This window comes from Idiotropiscis lumnitzeri, chromosome 6 (genome assembly GCF_059441095.1).
Source record: "Idiotropiscis lumnitzeri isolate Australia: NSW breed Sydney's pygmy pipehorse chromosome 6, RoL_Ilum_1.0, whole genome shotgun sequence".
Taxonomy (NCBI): domain Eukaryota; kingdom Metazoa; phylum Chordata; class Actinopteri; order Syngnathiformes; family Syngnathidae; genus Idiotropiscis; species Idiotropiscis lumnitzeri.
In genome coordinates, this window is record NC_142396.1 from 9,824,271 (window position 1) to 9,847,364 (window position 23,094).

At 39.7% G+C, this 23,094-nt stretch overlaps 3 protein-coding genes across 11 annotated transcripts; 2 read left to right on the plus strand and 1 right to left on the minus strand.

Annotated features, from left to right (window-relative positions):
- Nucleotides 1-1,394: 1,394 nt before the first annotated feature.
- On the plus strand, nucleotides 1,395-15,878 carry tpm1 (tropomyosin 1 (alpha)). 9 transcript variants are annotated; one of them, XM_088299613.1, is made up of 10 exons: nucleotides 1,399-1,641; nucleotides 1,783-1,908; nucleotides 6,697-6,830; nucleotides 6,916-7,033; nucleotides 8,037-8,107; nucleotides 9,778-9,853; nucleotides 10,537-10,599; nucleotides 10,691-10,760; nucleotides 11,891-11,969; nucleotides 13,317-13,955. In XM_088299613.1, exons 1-10 carry the CDS (start codon nucleotides 1,528-1,530, stop codon nucleotides 13,318-13,320), a joined length of 855 nt encoding a protein of 284 aa, XP_088155739.1. In that variant the 5' UTR covers nucleotides 1,399-1,527; the 3' UTR covers nucleotides 13,321-13,955. The 9 variants fall into 9 exon arrangements, with proteins under 9 accessions (XP_088155742.1, XP_088155740.1, XP_088155738.1 ...); XM_088299616.1 differs by lacking the exon at nucleotides 9,778-9,853 and adding an exon at nucleotides 8,334-8,409 and having other exon boundaries at nucleotides 1,395-1,641; nucleotides 11,891-13,955; XM_088299614.1 differs by lacking the exon at nucleotides 1,783-1,908 and adding an exon at nucleotides 2,094-2,219 and having other exon boundaries at nucleotides 1,395-1,641; nucleotides 11,891-13,955.
- Nucleotides 15,879-16,305: 427 nt separating this feature from the next.
- Nucleotides 16,306-20,101, plus strand: lactb (lactamase, beta). The gene is made up of 7 exons (XM_088299172.1): nucleotides 16,306-16,427; nucleotides 16,540-16,797; nucleotides 16,880-16,946; nucleotides 17,921-18,111; nucleotides 18,196-18,505; nucleotides 18,599-18,764; nucleotides 19,339-20,101. Exons 1-7 carry the CDS (start codon nucleotides 16,368-16,370, stop codon nucleotides 19,859-19,861), a joined length of 1,575 nt encoding a protein of 524 aa, XP_088155298.1. The 5' UTR covers nucleotides 16,306-16,367; the 3' UTR covers nucleotides 19,862-20,101.
- Nucleotides 20,102-20,699: 598 nt separating this feature from the next.
- Nucleotides 20,700-22,803, minus strand: nrg4 (neuregulin 4). The gene is made up of 5 exons (XM_088299173.1): nucleotides 22,653-22,803; nucleotides 22,310-22,362; nucleotides 22,150-22,243; nucleotides 21,926-22,078; nucleotides 20,700-21,835 (listed from the first exon to the last, which is right to left on the minus strand). The coding sequence occupies exons 1-5, from the start codon at nucleotides 22,706-22,708 to the stop codon at nucleotides 21,766-21,768; spliced, it is 426 nt and encodes a 141-aa protein (XP_088155299.1). The 5' UTR covers nucleotides 22,709-22,803; the 3' UTR covers nucleotides 20,700-21,765.
- Nucleotides 22,804-23,094: the final 291 nt, after the last annotated feature.

The window sequence follows — 23,094 nt, forward strand, 5'->3', positions numbered from 1 at the left end:
GACAAAAACGCATCAGGAAAAAAAAAAAAATCTTAGAAGTCACAATTTTGGGGGATTTTTTTTTTTTTTTTTTAACAAGAATAGGAGCGTTTGGGCTCACGCTTTTCCTAATAGTGATGACGGCTGCAAAAAAGTTCCAGTTGGATTTGAAACGTCCACTTAAAACTTAAAACGTTTTTTTCTTCGTTGTTTAAAATGGCTTACCGAAACTAGGTTCTACCAAATGGGACAGTCCGAGCTCTGATTTTACTAAATAGAATTTGCACCTTGTTATACTGTAAGTCTCAGGACCAGCCAAAATTTGAAAAAAAAGGGTGACATTAGTTGATATGATAAATATTATAAAACTATTTTTTCTCTGCATTGCGCAACGTTGTGGCTAATGTTTAAAGAGCCAAATGAACGTGAGGCTTGGTGGCAAACACACAAACACACCCCCAGTTTACAAGGAGGATTTCCTCTCGGTTATCAGGTGAAAATCCTCATCACCACACATAAAAATTGTCCCGAGGGTGGGCTTGGCCATTATCCGGAGCTCCCTTCCGAGGTTGAGCCTCGGCAGCCACCCACCCAAACACACGCACGTATACGTGCGCTCCAGACAGGCATTGTATGTTTTTAAAAGCATGCTGCAGCTGCTTGAGGTCCAAAAGTCGGACGGGGGTGAAGACTCGATTTTGCAATGTAGTAGAATGCAAATTTTATATTGTAAAGGCTGCTATTTGGGAAAACAAATTATAACCTCTGTTTCATTTTGGTCAATAGATGAATAAACTGTCTTTCCTATTAATTCATGGTTCCTTTGCTTTTATTTTGGTGAAAGCCTGTATTGACCATAATGTTTATCTACTTTTATGGTTTGGGTTCTGAAACATTAACAAAATGCTAATGAGAATATAAACCAGTGCGCCGAGGTCTGCAGGCTCGGGTCGATTAGCCCAGGTTCCAAAGCAAACACGGTGAAGCGGCATTTAGCTGTTATGCTGTACGCAAATGGAATAAGTTGTCCAAGAAAATCAAAGTCAATGCTTTTAATTTTCAAAATGGTCCAGCCCTACTTTGGAATCAGAAAAAAAATGAGAACAAAAGGTCAGCTTTGGGTGAAAAATAAAAAAAGAGCCACATTAATATAAAACAATTAGTGTCCACCCAGAGTATAAGAGCTGCGCCTTCGTCTTCATCCTTCGGCACATGAAATGGCTTCTCTTACATTCTCCTCAGGAAGCCTTATAAAGATGTATAAAAGTCAAATGTTTCGCAGAAGACGAATGAGCAAGTAGACCCTCGCAAGACGTCCAGGCACCCTCACGCACCTCCTCCCACCCCAAAAAAAGTATTGGATGTCTCAAGGAATCTGCAGGCCCCCCCTCTTCTAAGTACATATTTGTGAGGGCACAGGGAGGCAGAGCCTGCACTCCAGCTCCACGTTCACTGAGGCACACACGGCCCCAGCTCCTGCTCTCGCCTCCTGCTAACTTTTCCACTTTTTCCTTTGACGGAGACTTTCCCTGTTGGCAATAAGCAGCCATGGACGCCATCAAGAAGAAGATGCAGATGCTCAAGCTCGACAAGGAGAACGCCTTGGACCGAGCTGAGCAGGCTGAGTCAGACAAGAAGGCGGCGGAGGACAGAAGCAAGCAGGTTGGCCCATGTTTCGTTCTTCATCATAGAAAGATCGATATCTCGATGGATAGTCTGATACCGTGGATAGATACTGTAACTCGATGCATGAATATATTGTTGTCCTTGTTTAACTGGCTTGTCTCTGACACACATGTGTAGTTAGAGGATGAAATAAGAGAGTTGGAAAAGAAAATGCGTGTTACTGAGGACGAGCGAGATAAAGTGTTTGAGGAGTTCCAAACTGCCGAGGAGAAGCTGCTGACCGCCGAGGAGGTCGCCGCCAAGGTATCCGTTCCTCACCTGCACCGACTTCCTTAACCTTGCTCTCTTCCTTTCTCCTGTCCTGTCCTCTCCTGTTCTCTGTGCGTCTTTTGTATCTGTGTATATGTGTGCCACTCTCTGGTCAACACCTCACCCCCCCCCCCACCACCCCTCCCAAAAAAAAAAAAAAAAACTGAACCGGGCCGCAGCTTGACGATGACTTGCTAGCACTGCAGAAGAAGCTGAAGGGAACTGAGGATGAGCTGGATAAGTACTCTGAGGCTCTTAAAGACGCCCAGGAGAAACTTGAGCTGGCTGAGAAGAAAGCCACAGATGTAAGTAAAGACAAGGGATCCATCAGGGCACCGTCAGACATCCCCTTCACGTTTTCATTTTCCTCTTTTTACTGCACCTTTCACTTTTCATGTTCGGATGTGATCTTCCGCAGCCCAAGTCTACATTTCTGTCCGTACATTGATAAATTCAAATACCTTGAAAGTCTTTTGGTTTTATACCTTTGACCTAAACATCTAGGGGATTTTTGGGCCCTAAAAGTCAAAACTGTTACCTTGAAAACCAAAAACTCAATCACATGCACCGATGAAGACGAAAATGTATGTTCTATGTTGTATGAATATCCGTAGTGTGCTTTAACAGTAGTTCATGCGTCTATCGTGTAGCAAAACACAACTTCGATACTGCAACTTTGAGATGGAAGGAACCAAATTCCTAATTTGGGTCTTAAGCTTAAAAAAAAAAAATGGGCTGCCCTGCCCTATATTTTGCTCCATGCGCAATAATTTACAAGCCAGCCCAAAGAAATTCACACTTCAGTGTACGTGATATCCACACCACTTCTATTTTCAATATAGACACATGATAGCAGTCGTATTACATTTTGCCCACTAATCCTCGTCATTTTATATGTCACTGCCTGCTGAGAGATTCTTTTTTCCGAAGTGAAAATCAAGTCAGTCTTCCCACGAGCGCAAGGAGCCAGCTGAGTGGATATTTATAGCCGACTACTTTATATGGTCAACATTGAGCTGCAGTCTGCTTGCTTTGCAAGGGGGAAAACACAGTTCCTCACAATACGCCATCAGCACAATTTGGCCAAATATAGCGGGAGGCGGAAAAGATTTCAATCGAAAGAAATGACATCTTTGTGGATATACAGTATACGTTGTATGTGGTGTACAAACGATACAAAGCCGGCATGTAGTTCTTAGGCATGCAAAGGTCGTGGCCCACTCATTGGAAATGTGCAGTTCTCATTAATTTTGTTTCTTTTATTGTAAATACAGTAGCGCAAACCATAAAAATGTCGAGCTGAAATTGTTAATAAACATTTTGCTCATTTATATGTATGTAGTGAAGGATATAGGGACTGTGCCAGCCCGCAATAGCGAAAAGCCGTACATAAAGGAAAAAATTTATGCGTGTTTTTTTTTTTCCACAACCCCCCCCCCAAAAATATTGAACCTCCAACAAGTATTTTTCATGAATAACAGGTGTTGGCCCCAAAACGAAAATGATAAGCATTTTTTTAATTATTGAAAAGAATATTTTGGGGGAGAAAAAAATCTGTGAATAGGTTAATTCTTGGGTGACGAATGTGGGGGGGGGGTCCTCTGTACTACAAAAAAGGGGAAAATATAAAATTAAATGATACATTAACTTATGTCATACATACCAGTTTGCCACAATTGTATTTTTAAAATATGAATTTAATTTATTGTTAACTATAAATTCTGCCACAAAAACAGCAAAAAATAAATGTCATTTTTAGGACATTTGTTATATTAGTCAAACAAAAACACAGTTTGAATTAATATCTCTTGATGTTTCATGCAGTTCTAAGCACTCATGTGGCATTTATAATGCATTTTAATATACGTATTTATTTAGTCAAAAAGAAACAGACTTAAGTCCGTCCAATGTAATGTGACTTTATTATTTATTCATCCATTTGCCCTTCATTCAACAATTTTGTTAGTTTAACAAAGAGTGTTGCTGTTTAAAGTTGAATTTTTTTGTTCAGTGTGACAACTTTTAGACGTCTTATTACAAAGACAAAAATTAACAAAAAAATATTAACGCTACTCCTCCGGTGTTTTTCTGAGCACCGTAGGTAGAAAGCGCTATACAAGTGACAGCCAATTTATGCTCTTGGAGTTTTTTTGTATTTTTTTTCTGTCAATTATTTTTAGGCTTGTTTGCCAGCGCCCGTGTGTATTGTTCAATGTTGACCACTAGAGGGCGGTAAAAGACAGCTAGTCTTGGTTCTCTTTAGGTTGAATCTTGCTGATGAAGGGCGTGAACGTCATTAAAAACTCATTCGCGTCTTTATCAATTTTAATTTCCAATTTGGTTGCTTTTATGGGCCGGGTGATATATCGAGCCGTTAATGTGTAACAGATAAACAATAGTTTGGCACTTATTTCCTGGGACAATATCGCACACGCACTGTAGTCGTGGTCTGCGTATCGTCACTACAATGACGTAACGTCATCTGGTAAATTTGAGCTGAACAGTGCGATAGTGAAAGATTTGTTGTCGATCATATACAATGCACGATAAAGCACGAGCAATAGAAGTATGTTTTTTAAAAACCACTGTAACATTATACACGGTAGAATAGTAACACTGCACTTGAATGTGGGATCTATTATAGGATTATTTTAAAAAAAAAAGTTGCATTTATATAATGATTCAATACAAATATATTTTCCATAAGTTAAAAAATCACTGAATTAAGTGTAAATAAAATTTACCACATTTATTGCATAAAATATATCCCAACGCTTTGCATTGAAGCTTGTAGCTATGCTTTTCCATGCAGTACTGTACATTTGTCTTTTTAGTTCCTACGCACAGTTCAGTTGTAATTAACTTCTAAGTATAAGATGATACATTTGTATTTATTCTTCAAGTAGTCTCTGTAAACATTGAAGTTGGCTTTTTAGTTGGCGTTCATGTGCAATACTTTTGAATTTACTTTTTAAGTAGTATTTTTACTTTTTCTTCATTTCCACGCAGCATCATTTCAGTTAATCTCTGCACTATTTGATTTCTTGGCGCTGCTATTTTAGTGTATTTTGATGTTAATGCGCGGTGTTAAAACGTTTGGGAACCACTGGAGAGAAACAAAAACTCAATTATCGATCTCATGACACTTCATTTGATTACTATCAAGTAGTTCCACGCTATCGATATTATCGACACTTGGATCGATCCGCCCACTCACTTGCAGCCGGGCAGTCAGTCAGCAAGTGCTCAAGTGTGCTCTTTGCTTTGCGGTGAGAGAAGGATGGCGGCACCCACGTCGGTGGAGGCTGTCAAACGAAAAATTCGATCTTTGCAAGAGCAGGCAGACTTTGCGGACGACAAAGCCGAAAGATTACACCGCGAGTTGCACGAGCAGCGCCAAGCCCGGGAGGAAGTAAGACATCAATGTGCCTCTGTTTGTGAGCTTGTTGTTTATGTAGGTCGCTCGCCTCCGCGGGGGTCCTTGTGTCATTCGGGATGCTGCGCACCGACTACGCAACTTCACCTGCTACGTTTTGAATTTGATACCCAACTCGTTGCTTTGAATACTGATTGTGAAACGTCGCGCTTTAATTACGCAGCGAGTAACAGGAAGCTCAAAGTAAAAACCACACTGCAGGTGACAGATGCCATTTGACTTGCCCATATATGGTCAACGCACACAAACAGATTGATATTTTTTTTCCACCTTGAATTAGGAGAAGAGCAAATCCCTTGGGCGGTCAAGGGGCTTATACTGTCTGAGGCCAGGCCAGGCTCAGTCTAATATAGCTTTATCTCCTTTGTCTGTTGACTTGTTCACAGCTTAGCCGCTCGACGTGTCCTACTGACACTTCCTTGTTCTGCCTTCCAGATTGCAATTTGGGGCCCACGAAAGAAAATGTTATATTTTCCTTTTTTTTCTTTTTTTTTTTCTTTACTTGAATTACTTTTTCACGTGTTTACTTTCACCAAATCCCTTCTTGACATTAATTAGACAATAGTTAGTTAACTAAAATATTTGCTAGCCACTTTATCCTGCCAACTAATTTCAAAATGAATTTGGTGTTGAAACGTAATATTGTAATTTGATGTGGCGATTATACATGTATGTGATTTTCACAGTCATGACGACCCACAAGGGAAAACAAAACTATGTGGGCTGCAGTCAAAATAGGTTTGACACCCATGGTCTAAAACTACGTGCACAGGAAAAGACAGTTTTAAAAAAATGGTTTAAGTGGTGGTTGCATGTTGAAATGACAATGGGGGGAGGGGAGTCTGCTTTGCTCAGGAGTGTAGTTCAGTGAGTCTTTCATTCATATAGCATGAAATAGCAAGAAAACAGGCATTTCAGCATAAAGTACAGAGAACAACATATCATTTTGAACAAGTAAAAGTCCCGTACATTCATGCATCTTTGCATATTTATTTATGTTAGTGACATCGTGACAACAATTAAATGTTCTTCTATTAGACGACAGAAAGTGCATTTAACCTGCGTAATTCACCTATTGCCGTTCATGCAACAGAATAGTAACTTAACAGGCCCAAATTTCATGCTAAGCACATTTATGAGGAAAATTGAGACAAAATTATCAGTATTTCAAAAAGCAGAACAAGTAAGCTCTCGGAGGAAGTCTTTCTCCAAAGAGTTGCACAGACTGCTTAAATAAGCAAACGTGTCTGTAGTACTTTGGGCTGTCATGTAAGCTTGGGGTGGAATGTAATGTAATGTTTGTGTTAGAAGGGGAAAAAAACTGACTTATTGTCTTTTGTTCTTAGGCTGAGAGCGATGTGGCCTCCCTCAACAGACGCATCCAGCTGGTTGAGGAGGAGCTGGACCGTGCTCAGGAGCGTCTGGCCACTGCTCTGACCAAGCTGGAGGAGGCAGAGAAGGCTGCCGATGAGAGCGAGAGGTGCGTTGTTGCACAGGTTTCACCAACCGGTATATTTTCCGCGCGTCGTTACGTCTTCTTACGCGCTGTGGCCTTGTTTTCGCAGAGGCATGAAGGTCATTGAGAACAGGGCCATGAAGGATGAGGAGAAGATGGAGATCCAGGAGATCCAGCTCAAGGAGGCCAAGCACATCGCTGAGGAGGCTGACCGTAAATACGAGGAGGCGAGTTTTTCACACGTTTTCAAAAAATAACGCCAAATTGCAATGTAGTCGTTTGAAGTAAACGATCCTTTTTCAGCCAGTGTAGTTTTGAAGCCTAATTGTGTGCACTGTAAGAAAAAAATAATCAATTTTTGACTTAATTTTAGATGGTGGAAAATATTAAAAAGTGTTTTATTTACTGCCAAGTATTATTTTAAATTTACTATCAAATATAGATTCTTACCAAAGATTAATAAATATTTATATTTTGTCATTAACGTTTGATTTGCTATTATGATTACAAAAATAATTACTCTTTGATTATCTAGTGTTTTACAATTTTACTATTAATTTTTAAAAAAAGAAAATACAACAACGGTTATTTTTATTTAACACATGATATCCCAACATTTTTAACAGTGACGTGTTCACTGCCTTGCTTAAAAAAAAAAGGAGTGGATTGTGTAAGCACAAGGAAGAAAAACCAGAGGCTCACAGAAAAGCAAAGCAAATTCCACTTTATCGGTTTTTGAGCTTTTCAGCTGAAAATCTGAGAAAAACATTTTTGTTGACAAATCAAATAAAAATGTGTTTAAAAGAATCATATATGACAATACATTTAACATTATTAAAACTAACAAAGACACATTGTAATTTTATTACATTTTATTCATTTTTGTCAATTAAAAAACTAATAAAAACTCAATTAAAATGAACCATTTTCCAAAAAATAACAACATTTTAAAAAAGTAAGTATGATGAAAAGTCCAAATTTATTTTAACACTGACTGTGTGCATTATTTACAAGAGATTTGATCGTTCTTGTCCTTGCGATTTCTACAGCAACTCCTTTCGTCCGTCCAGAATTATTGCGACTGTTGTTTGCTCTTTGGTAGTGAGCTCCATTATCTCTACAGCATTCAGAAAAATGTTGGCAATTCTTTTTTTAACTGATCCAAAATCAAGAAATTCATATTTTTGGGAAGCCTTGCTTTCGTAACACTTTGCTGTGCTGCACCTAAAGGTGGCTCGTAAGCTCGTCATCATTGAGAGTGATCTGGAGCGCACAGAGGAGCGCGCTGAGCTGTCAGAAAGGTAAAAGTCACACAATTCACACCCTCGTCACGCACCCGCCCCAGACACTGCATGCTAACCGTTCACATTTTATGCCCCCCTAAAAAAAGTCTATTTATGTAAATAGACGCACGGCTTGTTGGAACATGACGCCTTGTGTTCTTACTGTATGTGCCGATCATTTGCGTTTGCTTCCACCCCACACGGCTTTGAATGGCTGCGGCTTGCAAACAATCACCATTCACAGGCACTGGCGAAGGATGGACGATGAGCTAAGAGTTGTGGAGCAAAGCACGAAATCACTAAACTCCTCACTCAGACAGGTACTATGAGCCAAAACTAACACACGAGTACTTATTTATTTATTTCACATAAGACACTCTTCATGCAATAATTTGCCGGCGGGGAAAGAAATGAAGCCTCTGCTTTGCTTGCTCACGCTCCTCCTTTTTCAAGCTCTTTAACATTGTGCTTGGACTGTTGAACCTATTCATTAAAGTGACCACATTTGGAGTGGAAGTGAAGTGTGCATCTTCTCACACAACAGAATGTCAAACAAGTTGTCATGCATCCAATTTCACTTAAACTCCAAATTTGGATGCTTCATCATTTCATGCTGAACTGTGATTTCTTTTTTATTTTATTTTTTTCATGACTCTAATGCCATGTTTTCCACCAAGCAGACCAATACTGTTTGATATAATTTGTCAGAAATTGGGAAGGTAGGGCTGAAGAATTCAAACAAAATCGCAATGTCGTAGAAGGCAATTTTCTAATCGCGAAGGATTCAATTTGGAGAAAAAAAATATGCTTAATTTTGTTATGTTTTATTTATTTGTCGTCAGGTGATTAAGAAATTGCAGTCCGTATCTTTACATGTCATTGTTTCATGAAACATTTAAGCCACAATTTTGTTTGTTCAAATCTGATTTATGTTTATGTAACAGTAGAATTTTCACAAGTTGTTGTAGTAGACGCTTAAAATACTGCAAGTCAAAAGTGTTTAATAGGCTCGATAAATTGTCTTTAGTACATTTCCCTCTATGTTAGTGTAAGAGGAATCTCTAAAACCGAAACATTTATGTCTACTTAATCTAATATTGTTTATGGAAAGACAGATTAAATTATCACTTCAAAAATACATTGCAGGAAGACCTTGAACAAAAACAATCGCACATTGAACCGCAATAGTAATATTCAGGGGGGAAAAAAATTGCAATTTGATTATTATATGCTTTTATTAAATGCTTCAGCCCTACCTTTTGTAGTACGCCAAGGTGTCAAGCAAGAGTTTAATTTGCCACCCCTATGTGACAGTGAAAATAAAAAATACACCATCCAAACTTGCCATTTGTGTGAACTGCTTGATGGAAATATGGCTGAATATTTCAGGGACTTACCAAAGAATGATCAGCAGTCATTGATGCTCTGAAGCGAAACCGATTCTACGAATGGAATGTGCTCCGATTTGATCACCTCCACATTCGTGCTTCGTTTAATTGACTCGGGGGTCCCTACTAATTTAAATCCTGTCGTGCTTATTGATCTTGTTCCCCCCCCCCCCCCCCCCGCTCTGCCCTTCTGTTTCCTTCCCTCCACCTGTTTGACGTGGTCTGCTTCTGTCCATCGGTGTTGTCGTCGCTTCCTCCCTCTGCGCCCCCTTCTCTTTGCACCTGTGTCAAACAAACCAGCAAATGCTCTGAGCTGGAGGAAGAGTTGAAAACTGTGTCCAACAACCTGAAGTCACTGGAGGCCCAGGCTGAGAAGGTAAGCAGCTGACAAAGCCCCTCCAGAAGAGCTCGGGAACCGGATGTTTGGCAACTTTCAGGATGCTTTTTAGAGTCCTGTACTAGATTTGACAACTTCTTTAGAATAATTGCACTGGTCAACAAATAATTACTCATTTTTGGGGAATCCGAGATGCAAGTACATCTTTCTAGATTTTTTTTTTGTTTTCTTTTGCCCTGATTCAACGATACCAGGTATCTGTATCGGTCGAAACAGGCCTTATTTTAAGGTATCAGGTACTCATGGAAGCTGCTGATGCCAGCCAACGATAAAAATCAGATATCATTGAAGTCCTCCTTAGCGATTGTTGCGTCAGAAAGCAAGATCTTTGTTCACAATCTTTTCCTCGTTGTGTCAAATGAAATTTTAGATATCAATAGTACTAGAGTTATCGGTTCTCTGTTTCGGTGCGTACTCAGAGTGAATACTCGTTAGGGGGAAAAAAACTGGTGTCAAGCTTTCAAATTCAAGTGAAAACAAAAACATGAATATATCACAAAAACCTGCTAGAAAAAAAGTAGCCATTTTTTTAAATCCGTGTCAAATCTATGTTAAGGGACATGTCAAGCCATCTCTGATTAAAAATTGTTATTGACCAGTGTTGTTGGAGAACTTACACCTTTCCCGTTTGTTTGACTTCTCTTGTTATTTGTGCCCCTCAGTACTCACAGAAGGAGGACAAATACGAGGAGGAGATCAAGATCCTCACCGACAAGCTGAAGGAGGCGAGTTTCACAGCGCGACATGAACATGCGGCGGCGGCGGCGGCGGCGGCGGCATTGTTGCAGCGCGCTTACGTCTGTTTCTTCTGCGCAGGCTGAGACTCGTGCTGAGTTCGCTGAGAGATCAGTAGCCAAGCTTGAGAAGACCATTGATGACCTGGAGGGTATGTTTGATTTTTAACATCTCCACATTTGATTCATCTGAAATCCAGTCACAGTCTTTTTATTTTCTAATTTGATACGGATGTCTTGTCTTCTGTCGCTATGAAACTACCGCCTGATTTCCTGTGTCGCCCGCTGGTTGCTCCAGTCATCAGTTGGTTTCGCAATCGAGACAGCAGGGCTACAAATAATGCTTCATCTGTTGATTAATCGATCAATTGGATAAAATAGACAAGTTTAATTTCCACTGCTTTTTTTCAAACACAATTCATTGTTTCAAATTGACCGTGCAGAAAATGCACCAACATAAATTGATTATGATTGTTTTCCAAAGTTAAATCCGACGTTTTCAAACGTGTTATTTTGATTCAACACAAAAATAATCAGTCTATATGGAGAGAGGACTATGGAAAACTGATTTTTACTTTTCCGAGGCTGTAAGTCCAAGCATTTAAATGTCTCAAAATGAGTAATGGATAATCAAAATAATTATCCATTAATTTGATAATCAATTAGTTGTTGATTAATTGTTAACACCTGTAGTAATTTTAGGCATCTCGTTCAGTTTGTTTTTTTTACTGTATTCGTAAGGTTTTTTTTCCTCAAATGTACCTTTGTGAGGGTTATTTTTAATAGTCAGTTAACAATTAGAGTAAATTCTTATTTGAGAGAGAGAAAAAAGAAAAATAAAAAAAAATAGAATGCAGGAAACTAATGTCCCAGTTAAACCTTTGTTAAAAGCAAATTAATAATAATAAAACAATGAAATATTCAACAGAACATGCTCAGGGTGACAGTTGTTCCTACACCCAACCCTAACCACAACACATTTGTAACACATAACTTTCATGTTCCTGGTGAGTCGAGTTCAAGAAACCAGGTTAGAAAAAGACGAGTGAATGCCACAAACTCACAAGTCAACATTTTATTTGTGCATACCGCAGAGGACTTTGCACTCACTTGTACTGCCCTTTCATTCCTGTCATTCTTTGGTGTAACTTTGTTTTCCTCTTTCCTCCCTTTTTCTTTTTCCATCTCTCCACTTTGAATGGTCTTCGCCGCCTTTTCATGTCACCTTTGCCCCCCTACTCCCGTCACTGCACCTCACCCTGCGCCCGTGGCCCACCAATAGATGAGTTGTATTCCCAGAAACTGAAGTACAAGGCCATCAGCGAGGAGCTGGACCACGCCCTCAATGACATGACTTCCATGTAAATGTTTCACCTGCCGTGCCTCTTGTTTTTGTCGCCTATTACGAGTAGGAGGGCTGGGCAATTAATCACAATGGAATCGTGGTTTGGATTTTGGCTTCTCACGATCATAAAAATATTGTAACGGAAGAAAAAACGGTGAATGTGCTGTTCCAGCGTTGTAAAAGCACCCGGAATGCACTGTGTGGCGAATGTTATTTTGCCCTCCCTGAGCTTGATTTAAGTTGTTTATTAACACCCTAGTTAGCGTTAACTGCCAAACTAAACACGCATGACAAGAACAATTTGCACACATCGTGTATATAAACACAAGACATGCTTGGTCGTTAGTGTTAATGCTAGCATTCAATGTCAAATCCCATTGACAGGCTAATTGAAAATTGGCATATATTCCGGGAGCGATTTTCCTTCAAATAACTAATATTTACACGCTAACACCGCAGTAACAAATACAGACAGGTAATATTACAATACCTCAAGGCACATATTCTTCCTAATCTGTGAAAAACAAGCAACTTTTCTCTTCTACTCTTTAAACGTTAACGTGAGTACTCCATGCATACGTGGGACCATACTGCCCCTAAGAGGCCAAGGCGCGCATAGCAGGAACAGCATTTATTTATTTATTCATTCATTAATTTATTTATTTGTTTATTTTATTTCCGTTATTTAAATATATTTTTCTTTGTGACAAATTTATTTGTTCTTTCGGGTTATGTTTAAAATTGTGTTTTGATAATTGAATCAATACCAATTTTTGAAATCCATGAATAATCATTTTTATTCATCTGGATATCAATAAATATCAAAAAAAAAAATCCCCATAATCGCCCATTCCTAACGAGAGCTGCATGTTTTAGCAGTTTCCTCTGGCTGCGTCATTATCACCCACATTGTTTTACTCAGAGTTTCTTAAACAGTGTCTTTGATGTGTGAGCATTTTCTTGCAACTCCTAGTGGCCTCCTCTTTCACCTTTTTTGCGTGATCGTTGTATCATCAAGATTGTGTAAGGAGGACTGGCGTACGGCAATGCATGTCACGTGAAGTAGCATGGACCTGTTTTATTTTGTTTCTACTTGTCGGGATTTTTACTAGCATCGTGACACACGCATGCAAATGAATGGAGGGATTCACCCACCGTAGCCCAAGAGCGTTTCCTCTTTTGATTGATCATTGACTAACATGTGCTGCTTTGTCCCGATTAGATCTCCCTCCCACTCATTTGCATTTTTTTTGTGTGTGTGTGTGTGTCCCGTTTCAATGGGCTCTGCGGCATGGCTCCTGTTGATGGGGTGCGTCAGACTCCCCCCGTCATTCACTGTACTTCTTCTCTCCTCCCCTCACAGATAAATTGTTTACATCTCATCAAAGACGCCTCCTTCCGGCGGAGTGGCGTCTATCTGCTCTCTCCAGCCTTCCCTCCATCTTCCTTTTCCTCTCCATCTGTGCTCTTCCCGTCCTCATGTTTGTTCTCATCCTCATGTCAAAGTCCATCCCATCTCTTGTACAGAATCCTAAAATCGTTCTGCGTTGTGTAAAAAGAATAAACCTCATCCCTTCCATGTACGCTGTATCTCTTTTCTCTGTCCCTTTTCCCTATTTATTTCCGGTCAAACCTCGAAGCCTTTATGTTCTGTCTTTCCTTTTCTTTCAACAGCCCAACAATCATTTTCCTTGCTTTCGTTGTTTTAGCCGTGGAGAAGGTGGCACACAAAAACGTAAATAAAAGCTGAGCCAATTTAGCTTCCCTTGTAGCAGTCGAGACTTTTCGGCATCAAGTACTGTGACGGGGAATCTTACGGTGGGTGTTTTGAGGATTGGGATTGGATTGTGATCAGGAAGACTATGGTTAAGTAGCGAGAGGATGGGCAACATCTAGTTGGATGAAACAGACTGAGAAGCTTTGTGCACATCTCTGTTGCATTATGATGACGTGTGGGCATTGTACGTTACGCAGCATTTCAATAAATGTACAATCTAACCACTCTGAGTGTTTTGATGAATTGCCATAAATTAGGGCAGAAAGTGTCTGAGAACAGGATAACAATGGAGCCGATAAAAATGTCTCAACCTGCAGATGACAATAATTCACCATTATAGTTAAACAGGTGAACATCTATTTTAGTTCCAGTATTTTTTTTTTTACAATCTACTATTAAAAAGATCAGTATGCTTGGCTAAGAATTAAGAAGGTGAGTTATTTACATGAATTCCTGGTAATTAAAATAAAATCAGGAAAGCAAACAAAAAAGATTAATTTTCAAAAAAAAAAAAAAGTTTCTTTTCTAAAATGGCCACATTTTGAGTGAAAGTCAACGTTGATCTGGTTTAGATGAGAAAGTGGCAAGAACAATGACAGAAAATTGTTGGGAATGTTTTGGATGGGGTCTATTTTTTTTTTTTTTTTTAAATGACGCGTATCCTTGACTATTTTGAGGAAACAATATTTTTGCACCGTACTAAGGGATCCTGGTAAGCAAGTATTCAAAAGGGCTATGAAGCGTCAACATGTTTCTTTGGGCTCAAGTTTGAAAATTAATTAATTAATTAAAATAATAATAATAATACAATTTTGAATGCTTATTGACTCTTATGTCATTCAGTAAAAGATAAAAAAGACATTAAATAACAATTTCAGCACCATGTGGATAATTGTGGTCATGAATGTAATTCTGTTTAAATTCATCTGAATCATCACCAGTGAGATGTTTTCATCATCCTGACTACCGTCTTTATTTAAAAAAAAAAAAAATTTTTAAAGGTAGGGTAACAGCCGACTTTTAACTTGTTTCCTCCTCCTTCGCTTGCTTGGACTTGCTGTCTGACTAAATTGATCTTTCGGAATAGCTGCCATGTCACTAATAAACTACATGTGACTTGAATAAGAAATGTGTTTTATATATGAATGACAGTCCTACAAAATGTTTTTTTTCCCAAACAGACTTCCATATTTTATTTCCGTGTGAATAACAATGTTGACTGTGTGCATGGTTTCTCACAAAACCCTCGTGGTTTTTTTTTTTTTGTGGTTGTTTTTTTTTTTTTGGGTGCTGTTAAGAACAGGTTAAACATGTAACAAGCTTGATTATAACATTGTCCAACCAGCTGACTGCTTTTAATCATTTGTGTGCGACTAATATTTGCTTTTTTTTTTTAATTTCCCAATAGAAAAACTTGCCCAAGCTAAAGAAGAGAATCTCAACATGCACCAGATGTTGGACCAGACTCTAATGGAACTGAATAATTTGTGAAAGCACAGTCTAACCCTGACATGCACTGTAGTTTGGCTTTTTTTGTACTTGCACCTTTGCTACCCAATTTAACCTTTATCTTGTCCATGGTGCAGCACAAACCGCCAGATGCTATTTTTATTGCACCATCCTGCCTACAGTGGAACTCAACCAAGGAGCTAAGGGAAGTCAAACTTAACCATTCCCCAGATAAAGCCCAAAGTCAGAAGCATGTTTGTTTTTGCAAGCCAGTTTTTATACTGTAACAAAATATTTTCCTTGGGTGGAATTCCAGGTAACTTTGGCTACAAAGATTTTTTTTTTTTTTTTTTTTTTCTGCATTGATAGTTACATTCTATTCCACCTCAAGTTTTGCACATACCAAAGGACAAATTGAAGAAATTTAGCACTTAAACCTCACGATAGTGCCTTTTGTTTTTTTGCATTCTTTTCAAAATACTGTCAATGCACTCCTCTTGCGAAACTTCAGTTTAAACTGGTGCTATTTTATTCATATTTAGGCTGCATTTGTTTGTGACAGCCACAGTCCTAAATTTTTTCATTTTGTCTGTGTGGTGTTGTGCGTTGTTTTAGCATTTTTATTGTAGATGTTTCAAATGTTTATCATATTTGAAATGTTTCAATTCTGAAATAAATTAAAGCACGTTTTGAAAGCTTTGTGATTGTATTATTAGATTTATTTTAACACTTACGACAACTACACTACTGCATTTCTTTTCTCTCCGAGGGCTAAAGGGGGTGGGGCTGAAAAAAAAATTCTAAATATTTTTAGAATATCAAATAAAATGCTGGAGGGGCTTAACTGGGGCTATTAAGATTTCTGATGGGGCTATAGCAGCTCCTGGCCATCCCTGAATTTTGATCATTATAGTGGTACCTGGACAGCTCAGTATTCTTTCAGTAGTACTTGGTGAAAACTCCCCACGTGTATAAAAAATAAACATCAGATGCTCGCAATTCGTTTATTGTGGTTGTAGTATGGAGTGGTTTAGAAACATCTTTGTACTGTTGAATTGATTGTTTACTTGTCTGGCTTTTATTTGAAGAACGATTTGCCTTCCAGTCAGTTACGCTTTTGATGAAGTGTTTCGTGAGTGAGAATACTGCTGCGCTGACCCACATTTGCATGGCTGAGTCAATCGCTCGATGTTTTCAGGATCGGTAATCAATTCATCAGGTCTGGCTCTCCACGATGACAAATCGGAAGTGAGTTTTGCGCCTCGCACAAGCAAGAGTTTTTAACCTAAAAACGTAATTTTATTCTATTGAAATGTACCGCTTGTTTGTGTCTCGCAAATGTTCGCTTGTGCCCACTCAGTGGGTCTCACAAGCCGCCGGGCGAACTAGGCCGTCCGGCCAGCGGAGTTTTTTTAACCACCCCACCACAACCTTGCCAAAAAAGTCTTCGATCTGGGTTTGCGGGATCGGTGTGGGACTTGCCGCGGCCATTGGGTGGAAATACCACGCGGAGGAAGACAAAGGTTTGTGTGATACCGATAATGCAGTAACAGAGCAACAGAATCATCGATACGACGCTGCAATCAAAGCGAGCCGAGTCCTGGTGGAGCGAATACAGGTACGCGCGCAGGAATGTGGACGTGAACAGGTTCCACCATTGTGGCTCTCCTGCTGCAGCTATGTGGGTATTCTCTTTCCAGATTGAGGTCGGTGCTCCCGGACTGGTGGTGGGGGTGTCGGTCGATGGCTTTCCTGTCTGGTGTGAAGGTTTGCGCATGTCTGCATGTGGCATAACTGTCACTGGGAGGGGGGCAGTCCAAAACCTTTAATGCCTAAAAAAAATTAACGTGCAAAACCCATTATCAATCGTCACCAAAATCCACGTGCACTCGTGGTTTAAATTATTTAAGTTTCTGATGCAAACATGCTTCCTCCACTTTCTGTTGTCTGTGTCAAAGTCTTATTTGTGAACATATGACGTTATGGATTAATTAACACCAGTAAACCGATTTTAAAAATTGTCATGTTATTACCAATTACTCTTACTTTGATTCTGAATGTGGTCATTTGCTGCGTTGATTGATTTTTAGTGTGATAAATATCGTCGGATAATGTCAACAGGGCACTTTTAATCTTCAAATTTATCTGAACGTGTCCCTCGAAGTAAAAAGTTTGGACACTCTGTGTCAGAACAGTAACATCAATATTTTTTTAATTTTGGGGATATTAAGAGTCTCACTATAGAGAAAAAGCTTAACACCACTTGAAAACTACAACGATTGTCACCGCAATGTGCGTATCTCTACTCATGCCCACTTCAACCTTTCCAACCATTAAAACAATATCCCCAATATTTTGGATTTTAATGATTTTTTTTGTTTTGTTTTCCTCTCCCTAGAAAAAGCTTGATGTCGCTTTATGTCAGAAAGCTAAGATCAAACTTAATCTTTGCTGAAGCACATTTCAACCGCTGCAAATATTAGAAGAAGCTTAATGCAAAAAACACAATCCCAATTATGGGGCGATCGTTCTCCTATTAATTCATTTACTGCCATTGACGGCTAAAGACGTCTAAGACCCTTTTTTTTAATTTATTTTTACTTGGCTGGTAGTGAACGAGTTAATATTAAGATGTTAATATAGATCAGTTGGCCCCTATTGTTTTTGTCTGTTTTGTTCATCATTTTACTGTGTTCAATATAGTTATCCATTGATACTTTCAAATGCTTGATGGAATTCAGGGGTCGGTTATGCCGATTTGGAGAATCATCTACCGTGTGGCCCGGAAACCGTGATGCGAATTGCCAGCATCAGTAAGTCGTTAACATCTCTGGCTGCTGCGCGCCTTTGTGAGGAAGGCAAACTCGATCTTGATGCGCCCGTCCAGAAATATGTACCAGAGTTTCCTCAAAAACAGCTTGATGGACAGAATGTAAGTTATCTCAACTCACTGAAATCCATTTTTCATCTCCTGCAATCTAACCCGCAAGCACACGACCTTTCGATCTCTTTATAGGTCACAATAACACCTCGCATGATTCTCTCCCACCTCAGCGGTATACGGCATTACGAGAAGGACGCAAATAAAGTGAGGGAGGACAAGGAGAAAGCCAAGCGACTTTTGAAGCCGTCACCGACAGAGAAAAAGGTGGATAAGAGCTTGTGTAAAAATAAATGTGAGCCCACTAAAGAGCAGAACAAAGAAGCTTCCCAGGGCAAGAAGAAAAAGGAGTTTGAGCATGAAGAATACTACTTGACGCACAATTTTGAAAGTGTCACCCAGGCATTGGACCTCTTTAAGGATGATCCGCTCATTTTTAAACCAGGTAAAACACATGCCGTGCTTGCGGATTGCTTCATAAAGATGCGGTTGTAGTTTCCAGTCATTTAACACTTGAGTCCACTTCCTCTTCCTGCAGGCACAACATTCTTGTACTCCACCCACGCCTTCACCCTCCTCAGTGCTGTCATCGAGCAGGCTGCTGGCCAGCGCTTCCTGGATGTCATGACCAACCTCTTTCGAGAACTTGGAATGTTCAATACTGTGCCAGATCAGCATGTACCCATCGTTTACCATCGCTCCAGGTAATCAAATTCCAAGGTGCACTATATCTAGGTGGGTAATTGAAATGGTGGTGAGAGCCACAATTTTTGTCAGTGCTACTAGGGAAGCCATATAGAACCTTGCACTCCCTGCCATTGTAGAAATAAAGAAAATATGTGCCAATGTGTTTTTTTTTATATATATATTGAACTAATGTACACTACTTATCTTCATGAATTTCATTCTCAAATGCATTTATAAAATAGCCACTGTTTGACAGCAAATGGTTTGAAACAAACAAAATATAATATATACACATATTAATGGGGTTTTTTTCAGTTCAAACGGCACTCACATAAATATTACTATTAAAGGTTGTCACAATCCATATTGATAAATAGAAAAAAAAACGTCAGCCATGTGTGTTTGCCGATTGGTATCAGCATCATGGCACTCAATACCTTGATATCATTCCTGGTATCAGCCCGATGCGATACCTGTTATCGGTACTAGGCCATTCTTACATTTGAGTTTTTTTTCTTCTATATCAAAACTCCCATTTGGTTTGAAGGTCTGCTTAGCTTGCATGTCCTAAAGAATGCTTGTCCTCCACAGATATTATCATCTGAACAAGCGAGGACGGGTGGTGAACTGCCCATACGTAGACAACTCGTACAAGTGGGCGGGCGGCGGCTTCCTTTCCACGGTGGGAGACCTGCTGCTGTTTGGGAATGTTCTACTCTACAGCTACCAGATGGCCCACGTAGAGGACACTGAAGGGCTGTTGCCCGGCTTCCTCAAACCACAAACCGCTGTCGAACTGTGGACGGCGGCGGACAAAACAGAGGCCAGCTGGGACAAGGACGCAAGGTACGGCCAAGGCTGGTTGGTGATGGAGAAAAAGCAGAAATACGGGCAGTGCAGGAAGCGCAGGCACTACGTGTCACACACAGGAGGCGCTGTGGGGGCCAGCAGTGTTCTGTTGGTATTGCCCAGTGAGGAGCGTGAGCAGCGAAAGGGACAGAAGGTCTTCCCACAGGGGGTGGTGGTAAGCATAATCACCAACATGCAGTCTGTGGGACTCAACAGCACCGCCTTGAAAATTGCACATGAGTTTGACAAAGCCAAAAGTGCATAAGTTGTGTCCAGAAAATGTGACTGCTTTGAGGTTTTTTTTGTTTGTTTATTATGGCTTTGAGTGTGCGTTGTTGAAAATGAGAGTTTTATAGATGTATTTTTATATGAAATTTTGAATAATTCCTTGCACTAGACTGAGATACCTCACAGTTTTTCATACAAGAATATGACAAGCCACAGTCTATGTAATTATGAATTTTGGCCTGACAATAAAACTTTCTTAATGTCTAATGAAAATCAACCATTATGAAAATAGATTTCTTCCTACCTTAAATTTAATTAACTGTTTTTAGCCAAACTTTACTTGACATTTCGTTATCACATGATTTTTTTCGGGTAACTCTTCCCCTCATGAGTGTGAATGAATTTGCTATTCTACGTCAAAGATTCAAGGAGGACACGCCACCAAAAATGCAGCCCAACCACAAAAATGCAGCTCAACCAGTTTTTCGGCTCTTTGGAAACCGATTGAAGTGAATCAGTTATTTCATATTTGCGCAAATAATTGTGAAGTCCGAAGTCATCTTTTCACTATTAAGTGTGCTGGGAAAATATGCAGTTTTTTATAATAATTATGTAATAAGAATTATAATAAGTGTTTAGTTTTGAGGAAACATAAAATATGTTTCTATTTCAGTCCACTAGATGGCGCTCACCACTAGAAACGTCAACATTGATGAAAGAGAAGCCCTTCAATTAACGCCCCAAAAAATGTTATGAAGAAAAGAAAACAATTTTCAGCATCAATGAATTTGCTGTAAATATTTTAATAGTATTAATTGACTTTGTGTAATCGTGTTACGCATGTGTTTTGCGTCACCCCAAAAATCACACATTAGTCATTATTTCAAATAGTTTGTATTTACAGAATCACAGCCATTTAACCACCAACCGACAAAAAAGTTCTTTTCATTCTGCGTCACACATGCAGCAGATTGAAAACGTCCATCGTATGTTATGACATGTACAACAAAACTTTTTAACTACAGTACTTTTAGTCAAAGCCCATAGATTGAAATGTAATATATTTGTAGTCCAGTAAAAGCCCTAAAATTGTGTGCGTGTATTGGGGGTGGTCTTGGGAAATTATGTCCCAACAGAGGATAATAGTGATGTCACAGTGGGGAAAAGCAGTATATGTATCTCTGGCTACTCAGTACAATCTTGTAAATTAGTCAACAATACCGAGCAAACGGAATGCAATGTACTGTTATCAGAAAACGGCATTTAGTCGTTGAGAATAGAACATCAAACGTAAAGTTGAGTGCGCCAAGTTTGACCAAAGAGGTTTCCATGTACGTTAAGAAATGCTGAAGCCAGCTCGACTTCTCTTCATGTGGGCTGAGCAAGTCATCCAATTCCAATGTAGTAGAATGCAATTTTCAAACTGCAAAGGCTTCAATTAGCGAGTGGATGCTGTCTGTCCGTAGGCTTTATGAAAAATATGCACGCAATTTCTTTGTCTAGATGAGTTCAGTGTTTCAGAAGTGTAGTTCACATGTTATAATTGTTTCATGAGAAATTGAAGTGATGAAGCCACAGATTTGCCTTATTTACTGATTTATGTTGACACCACACTTGTTTGAAGCAAATGGATGGTCCGGCTTTCAAATGGTTCGTTTTCCTTTATTTTAGCCTAAGCTTAACCTATACGACCATAACATTTATGTCTAATGAATCTGATATTTATTGTCATGCAAATGAATTTATTGCTTGTGTTTGTTAAATAAATACAGGGGAAGGAAACCTTGGGGGGGAAATAATCGCAATATTGAGGACAGAAAACCCGCAATTAGATTATTATTTTTCCACTGACCCATCCATCCATCTGTTATTCGAACCGCTTACGACGTTCAAAAATGTCTCACCATGTGGGTGTTGCGATATTACATCAACGTTCAATCGTCATACTCTAGGCTTCACTTTCCAATACTCTATGTGACTCTGTTTCCTCTCTCGCTTGGCTTTCAGCATCCTGGACACAAATCAAATCGAGAGTTCAGAAACGACACTTTATGATGCTGCTTTTAAATGTCTTCCTCCGTTATTGATGTGCAGTACTTACTTATATGTGAAGTAGACAATAACAGCAATGACCACTAAGATGAGGAACGCGACAAGGACCAGCGCCACAATTAAACCTGCCTGCTCCTTGTCGGACGCTCCAAGGAGCAGTTGGAACTGCTCGCATCGACTCCCTTTGTAGTTGTGGTTGCACCTGAATGGAACGTAGTTTCTCAGTACGCAGTCCAAACGTGCATCAAATTTGTGTGTGTTTGCATGACTTACACGCAAGAAAGTGTTTCCATTGATGCAAGTTTGTAGCACGTGCCCCCATTCATACAATAGGCAGCATCCTGCCCATCACACGGCACTCCATGTTCTGTACAAACACGGCGATATTTAAGAAAAGGTTGCAGAATGTTTTGGAATGAACTTTTATTTTTACCTGCCATCATCTGGAAGGCGGTTCTTTTCTCTTTTTTTTTGCGGGGGTGGTACCTAAATATATAGACAACAGAAATAACGTAATCAATAGAAAGTGAATTAAAAGAGAAGACCAACTAAATGGAGGCTGACAAATGATCTCTGTGGAACACCTTCCGAAATGAAAATGACATTTTTGTTAGCTACAACAACTCAAGCGGCAATCAACGTAATAGTCGCCTCACCAAAACATTTGACTAACTTTTTCTTTGATCGGTTTCTAATATTTGTTTGCACAAAGAACTGCCCGCGAAATATGACTTTAAAAAAAGACTCGTTCAGGAATATCTAACAGGTGTCCTTACCTGTCTGTGAAATCCCAACTTTTGGTAGCTGCAGTGACTTCCCTAATGTGACTCATCGAACTGCGTTGCTTTCACCGAGACCTTTAAGGACAGGTGTCACGTGGGCGTGCTCCTGCCTCCGAAAAATATGTTGCGAATGCAGTTTGTCCACATTGCCTGTGAAAATGGCGATACCAGCTCGCTGCAGGCCCATTTGTCAGTTTGTCTGTCAGGTCAGCAGTGGAATCGCAGCAGCAATGTGGCCACCGCTGTGATTGATGATGATGAAGATGATGATGATGAGGATGGCCCGCGTGTGATCACGTGTTCTCATACAACTGAAAGGCTCGGTCGTCACGGGCCGGGGATGGGTGAGGCAACACTTGCGCTTGTCTGCGTGGGGAGACTCAAAATGAATGGTTGGCATGTCGAGAAGGCATGAATGGAATCGTGGGAACTCGAG